Below are 7,500 nucleotides of genomic sequence, written 5' to 3'. Positions count from 1 at the left end.
ACGCCTGTTTTCCCTTAAAAAAAAGAAATTTAAAAAAAAAGAAAGAAAAATGCTGCAAAAGGATCCGCCATATTTACCTCTGCTTCATGGGCAGTCACCCTTGGCAGGTAGTAAGGGTACATTGCCTTCGGGTTTGTAGACACGCGGGTAGACTCTTGTGTTCATGATTACTGGATATTGCTTACCCTCAGGCAGTTTGCCTTGCTTCAGGCAGATTACCCCCATGTACACATTTACCCTCAGGCACAATGTTCTCTTGAATACGGCCCCTGGTCGTGTCACAGCCAGAGTGGCGTCACGCAGGTTCCCTCCCTTCCCTGGGGTAGCGTCCCCCCCTGACCCCCCCCCCCCCCCCCCCCCCCCACCACCACCACCATTTCCCCTGAGGTGAGTGGCGACGCTAAATCCGATCTTTTTCAATCTTCAGTTTCTCATGAAGGCATCACTGCGTTCGGACAATTCCATACACGCTGCACCACATCTGCTTGGCAGATGCCTGACCAGCAACATAACTCAACACGCTTATAGTCAGGTCTTGAGTGCATGGATATATATATTTGTGTAGCCTACCCATCAGAGTGGATTTCTTGTACAGAATTTTGCCACAGGGCACCACTCTCGTTGCTACGGGATCTTTTTTCAGTATGCCAAGTGCATGCTGCACACAAGACCTTGCTGTATCGTCTTATCCGAATGACTTGATGCTCAATTTGATTTTCCAGAAAACTTGGGAGAAAAGGCGAGAGCGCTGGGGATTCGAAACCAGACCTTCACGGACTCTCTGTTTTGGCAGATGAGCATCTTATCCATTCCGCCACCTTTCGTCAAAACATAACAATGACCTGGATGAAGGACTTCGTTATTTGACATACGAGAAGGCTTTCCGTACAACGATGCCTCCGCCCGAAACGAGCTGAACAGGATCCCGCAAGACTTTGAAAGGACCGACACCAAACTACTTCTTATTCGTCCCTATCCTGTGGCCTTTCGTAGTTTCACTGGAAATCCACCCATGCGTTCTCCAAATATCCTGGCTGTTTCATCAGTTTTTCTGTATATCTCAGTGGTGACGAATCTTTCCTGAACTGAACACACAAGAAGAGCGAGATTGTTTTTCCTTCAAGTCTGTATGAAAATTCTGGCTGAACCAGGAGTCGTGAAACAAAGGGTGAGGGGAGGGAGGTTTGTCTCTGGATGCAGTCTAGGGTGTGAAGAAAAACGTTCATGAAAGGTCAACTGTTGTGTTTTAATGCCGTGACTGTACGCTTGGATGCTTCAAAAACATTTCTTTGCGAGGAAACTACGTTCACTACAAAGTGTTGTTGTTGTTTTTTTGTTGTTGTTTTTTTTTTCTTTTTTTTTGCATTCAACTGATCCACATACTTGCGCTTTGTCTCCAATATTTCAACTGGGCCTCTAATCCCACAGACCAATGCCTCCTACTGGCTTTCTCTCTCAGTGGGTCCTCTCCGTTCATCGAGAGGGAGAGCAACCAGCACCAAACTTTGTAACTGATTACTTAAACTGCTTACTTCCCTTAGTCATGTGGGTCTGTCCGCTAATAGACACTGACGTCTCAACATGTGTCTATGGTCCAGGTTACTGAGGGCTGACTGATCCATCTTCCACTGTTCTTTTGAATCAAATTATTTAAACGCAGGGCGAAATCAATGAAGAGAGAGAGAGAGAGAAGGCGGGGGGAGCGGGGGAGCGAGGGAGAGGGGCGGTAAGGGGGCCCGGGGGGGCGGGAGGGGGGGTGAGAATGACAAAATGCAGACTTTAACAATCGTTTCCCGGCATGAAAGTGGATAATGCGACTCTCTCTGTCTGTTTTTGACATAGGAGATCACGACGGAGAAATCCGGAGAAAGAGACCGAGGGAGATTTTGTCATTCACCCGATATTCCTGGAAATGACTGCAAACACACATAGAGAGAGAGAGAGGGATGTGAGTGTTGAGTTAACTATCAATATTCGGATGAAGGTCAAAAGTCCTTTAGTGAAGAGGGTCAGGTTGAAAGAGGATAAAGCAAAAAAAAAAAAAAGAATAACATAAAAAAACTATAAAAAAAACCGACTCAACAAATCGACAACACAAGTCAACCAACAAGAAAAGCAGACACAAAATTCAACTACATCCACAAAGTAGCAATCCATAGTCTCTCAAATGCTTCACATATTATTATGTAGATGGCCAAGTGAAATAGAGTAGACGTGGCCTGACGACATATGCAAATAAAATCTAGAATTAGATGAATCTGTATTGTAATAGTTTGGTTGAATTAGTTTCCTGTTAGAGGTTACCGCAAGGCAGGTCTACAAAAAGCATCAACATTGGTGTGGTTAGAGCACACACAGAGCTGCTTTGAATGGGTTTCATTTCCTGGGGGAGAGGTGAAAGAAAGAGAGAAAAAGGAACAAGAAAGAAGAAAAGAAGAAAACAATTACATCAATACAGCATATACAATGTAAATTATGTGTAGATTAATCGATATATACAAGACACAGGGAGAAGACGGGTAGCAAATACTGACTCCCCAGACTCAAGGATATCACAATTCGTAAAAACTAAGGAAAAAGAAAGGGAGAGTTGGTTAAGGGAGAGGATTGTAAGCATGCACTGGAAGACGGGAAGGGAGGGAGAGAATTGTAACGTGCAATGGAAGACGGGGAGGAAGGGAGAGAATTGTAAACATGCAGTGGAAGACGATGAGGAAGGGAGAGAATTGTAAACATGCAATGGGAGAAGGGGGAAGAAGGGAGATAATTGTAAACATGTAATGGGAAACGGGGGAGCAAGGGAGAGAATTGTAAACATGCAGTGGAAGGCGATGAGGAAGGGAGAGAATTGTAAACATGTAATGGGAAACGGGGGAGCAAGGGAGAGAATTGTAAACATGCAGTGGGAGACGGGGTAAAAGGGGGACAGCTTTGTGAATGCATAATGGGAGACAGAGGATAGATGGGAGAGCTGATTGTAAATATACAACTGAAGACAGGGGCAAGGCAGAGAAATGTGTAATGTGCAATAGAAGCCGGGGGCTGGGGTAGATGAGGGTAGTGGGGGAGAGAAACTGTAAATATACCATAGGAGACTGGAAGGGAGAGAACTGTTAATGTTCAATGGGAGACGGGATAAGGGAGAGAACTAAGATACAATGGGAGACAGGGATGGAAGGGAGAGAACTGTTAATGTGCAATGGGATACAGCAGGGTGTGTGGGAGGGGCGAGGGGGGGCGTGGGTTGTGGGGGGGCGAGGGAAGGGAGAGAACTGTTAATGTTCAAGGAGAGACGGGATAAGGGAGAGAACTAAGATACAGTGGGAGACAGGGATGGAAGGGAGAGAACTGTTCATGTGCAATGGGATACAGCAGGGTGTGTGGGAGGGGCGAGGGGGGCGTGGGTTGTGGGGGGCGAGGGAAGGGAGAGAACTGTTAATGTTCAAGGGGAGACGGGATAAGGGAGAGAACTAAGATACATTGGGAGACAGGGATCGAAGGGAGAGAACTGTTCATGTGCAATGGGATACAGCAGGGTGTGTGGGAGGGGGGAGGGGGCGAGGGGGCGAGGGGGCGTGGGGTGTGGGCGGCTCGGGGAGGGAGAGAACTGTGCAGGTGCCAGCAGCTCCAGGCGGACTAACCGAGATAACGACGAAGATGGGGAAGCGGGTGGTGTGACAGCCCCTCTCTTTGGAGTAGGAGGGCACGGGCACCTGTAGGCGTCCCATCCACAGGGAGAACAACAGCACCAGGGCAGCGGTCCTGCACACACACACACACACACACACACGCACGCACACACACACACACACACACACACAAGCGCACGCACACACAAGCGCACGCGCGCGCGCACACACACACACACACCGCATACACACCACACACACACACACACACACGTAAACGCACACAATATAAGACCCCCACACATCACATCACACACACACACACACACACACACACACACACACACACACACACACATCACTGTCACAATACCCACCCAAATATCAACGTCATTATAATAATTATACCATCACCCCTACTCTTTCCTCGCACCCGCCTCAGCAATGCTACCACCAACACGAGATATCAACGCCTTCCACCAACCGCCAACACACACCACACGAGACACCGCCACCAACACCAGCCACCACCACGCCACTAACATGAGGTAACCACTACCACCACCAACCACCTCCACCACCACCACACCATCAGTTCAACCACCACCACCATCACACCAATTCCACGACATCAACGTGAGATAAACCATCACCACCACTTAACCTCCACACCACAAACACACCACAATCATCACCTCACAAATGTCCAACACCACTATCTCCACCACCCCTTACCCCAAACCCACCCCTTAACACATCGCCAATCCCTACCCCCACCCCCATCACTGATCTAAAACTAAAGACCCTCTGTTTTATGAGATCAGTGCATCCCCACCCACCCCACCCACACCCCTTGAGTGATGGTCTAGAGGTAACGCGTCCACCTAGGAAGCGAGAGAATCTGAGAGCGCTGGTTCGAATCACGGCTCGGCCGCCGATATTTTCTCCCCCTCTGCTAGACCTTGAGTGGTGGTCTGGATGCTAGTCATTCGGATGAGACGATATACCGAGGTCCCGTGTGCAGCATGCACTTAGCGCACGTAAAAAAACCCACGGCAACAAAAGGGTTGTTCCTGGCAAAATTCTGTAGCAAAATCCACTTCGATAGGAAAAACAAATCAAACTGCACGCAGGAGAAAAAAAAAGAAAAAAAAAAGGGTGGCGCTGTACTTTAGCGACGCGATCTCACTGGGGAGAGCAGCCCGAATTTCGCACAGAGAAGTCTGTTGTGATGAAAAGAAATACAAATACAACTACCCCCCGCCCACGCCATCCCCACCCAGACCAACTTACAGGGCGGCCACGCCCCACTGCTTCTCGGCGAAGTCTGTGACGGCGGAGGTGAAGCCCATGCCGATGAGGGCGATGGTGGGGGCGATGGTGACGGGGCCGATGAAGCGCAGCAGCAGCCCCACCATCCCTGTGCCCCCGAGGACCACCTGGGTCAGCGAGGCCACCAGCAGGTTGCCCGTGATCTGACGTCAGGATGAGAGAGGAGTGGAAGGGGCGGGGCATGATACATTAATTAGTCATCCAATTTTCAACTTTTTTTTTTTTTTTTTTTTTTACATTTGTCACGATACGGTCATCGTCGTCAATTCTCCCCCGTTGATGTCCGCTCTGGTTGTGTAATATTTACATCATCGTGGTGGTGACGTTTGTCGGTTTAATCAAACGCTTTAGATCGAGTAACAGGGCAGAAGACACCTGCGCTTAATATATAACGCCGTGAAAGTATTAACGAACTTGAGCAAAACAAAACAAAACAAAACAAAACAACAACAAAGTTTGAGCTTATATCGTGCTCTTTCAAGATGTTTGTTATTGTTGTGGAACATACTGTACAGTTTTCAGTGACCTTATTCAAGGCTGTGATATTATTAGGTTGTTGTTGTTGTTGTTGGTTTTGTTGTTATGCCTCGTCGTTCTTATGGTGGGGGAAAGGGCTATGTGAATGCAAACGGAAAATAAATATATAAAAAGAACGTCATAGCCTATCGCCTCTAATGAAATAGTGGTATGAACACATAGTTTACCTATACGATATTAAGGATTGGTGTTGACACATATTTTATCCGTGCAATATTGAATTCAACGAAGAAAATAGAATAATGAGCATTACGACAAAACGAATTTGAAACTCTTTAAGTAAATACACATTAAAACTGTTTAACAGTCAAATTTGATGAAGATTGTCAAACATGCGCTTAGGTTATTCTTTAGCGATCATGCTGTACCTACGACCAACTAGTTGCAATACCAACTTATATGAGATTCGGACTTAAAATACGGTCTCTATCAAGCGTTTCCCTGTTGCCAAATATTGACCTTTGACCTCTCACCCTGCTTTCCATATCATTATGAAGCTGATGACTTCAAAGGTCTACCATCCTGCCAGGTTAATGTTTACCATGAACACAGACACGGGTCTTACTTAGACATGGACTCACGGTGTCGACACACGTGAGCTAGCTAAAAACGTAGAAACACAGAGGCAAGGCAAGGCAAGGCAGGGAATTTATTCATGTACGAACTGGGGCCACGAAACACACACACTCCGTCGAAACACGTCACAAATAGCGTGACTTGTGTGTAAACAAAATTGGAGACTTGTGTGTGTGTGTGTGTGTGTTTAAAGTTAGTTGTGCCGGTGTAGTATCCCAGATTGTCCCCTACCTGGAAACGTCCCCGGGGGGGTAAATTGACTGCTGGAAATATCCCTCGGGGTCCACATGCGGATATTGTTAGCGGCTAAAATGTCCCCTTTCTTGGGTTTTAGCCTTGTTCTGAAATGTCCCCCTTACCCTTCCCACGTATTCCGTAACGTCCCCTTTGCCAGAAATGCCTCCCACCCCCCAACCCCCTCTCCACCATCACCCTTACCCCACCATCCCCATGTCTCCCCTCCCCCCGCCGCCCCTTTCCGCTTTTCTCCAACAAAACATTTGCTATATCTGCGAGCGCGTTGTGTGTGTGTGTGTTTGTGTGTGTGTGTGTGTGTGTGTGTGTGTGTGTGTGTGTGTTTGTGTGTGTGTGTGTGTGTGTGTGTGTGTGTGTGTGTGTGTGTGTTGTAGTAGTTGTAGTAATTTTCAGTTTAACGTCTTTTCACATTAAGTGATATTAGACAACGACCACCACCACAATGAAGGGGTGTGGGGGTGAGGGGGGACAGTGAGGGGGGGGGGGGGGAGTGGGTGGAGAAGTGTGTGTGTGTTTGTGTGTATAATTGTGCGTGTGTGTAAGTGTCTGCGTGTGTTTGTGTAGTAGTAAGGGGGGCTGGGGGGGGGGGGGGGCGGTGGGGTGTGAGTCTGATCATATATTTCTATGTCCGTGTCCGTTTTCTTCTTAAAGCCAGCATGTAAGCCGGTGTATAAGTGTATTCATCCAGTGTATGCCGTACAAGCATTGGGTTCATGCTTTTGAATAGAACAAGTATTTCACACGCGCGCTCATGTGTGTGTGTGTGTGTCTGTCTGTATGTCTGTCTGTCAGTCTGTGTGTGTGTGTGTGTGTGTCTGTAATTGTCTTTGTCTGATGCATGCATGCGTGTGTGTGTGTGTGTGTGTGTGTGTGTGTGTGTGTGTGTGTGTGTGTGTGTGTGTGTGCGTGTGTGTGTGTGTGTGTGTGTGAGTGTGTGTGTGGGAGGGGGGTCGAGGAGCGTGCGAATGTGTGTCTGTATGCATATACGCGCTCACGTGTAGGTATATGTGAAAGTTATTCAAGTGATAAAAACCATTTTCAAAGCAAAATCTTTGGTATATATTCCCTGGGTTTTCCCTGCCTTTCTGTCAGCGTGATAATGCCACTGGGTAAAATATCTGAACATGCCTCAGTTGACAAAACTGAAGATATTATTATATGGGAGTGAGAC

General features: G+C 47.5%; 1 protein-coding gene across 1 annotated transcript in view; it reads right to left on the bottom strand.

Annotated features, from left to right (window-relative positions):
- The window catches only part of LOC143294052 (solute carrier family 23 member 2-like), a 32,376-nt gene that overhangs the window by 7,729 nt on the left and 17,147 nt on the right, over nt 1-7,500 (bottom strand). The window contains exons 6-7 of the mRNA XM_076605466.1: nt 4,923-5,104; nt 3,642-3,762 (exon numbers count right to left, since the gene is read on the bottom strand). Of these exons, the coding sequence (XP_076461581.1) occupies nt 3,642-3,762; nt 4,923-5,104 (303 nt within the window). The remainder of the gene's footprint in view (nt 1-3,641; nt 3,763-4,922; nt 5,105-7,500) is intronic.

Source organism: Babylonia areolata, chromosome 19 (genome assembly GCF_041734735.1).
Source record: "Babylonia areolata isolate BAREFJ2019XMU chromosome 19, ASM4173473v1, whole genome shotgun sequence".
Lineage (NCBI taxonomy): Eukaryota > Metazoa > Mollusca > Gastropoda > Neogastropoda > Buccinidae > Babylonia > Babylonia areolata.
Note: the sequence above shows the minus strand (reverse complement) of the source record. Positions and strands in the feature narration are given on the sequence as shown.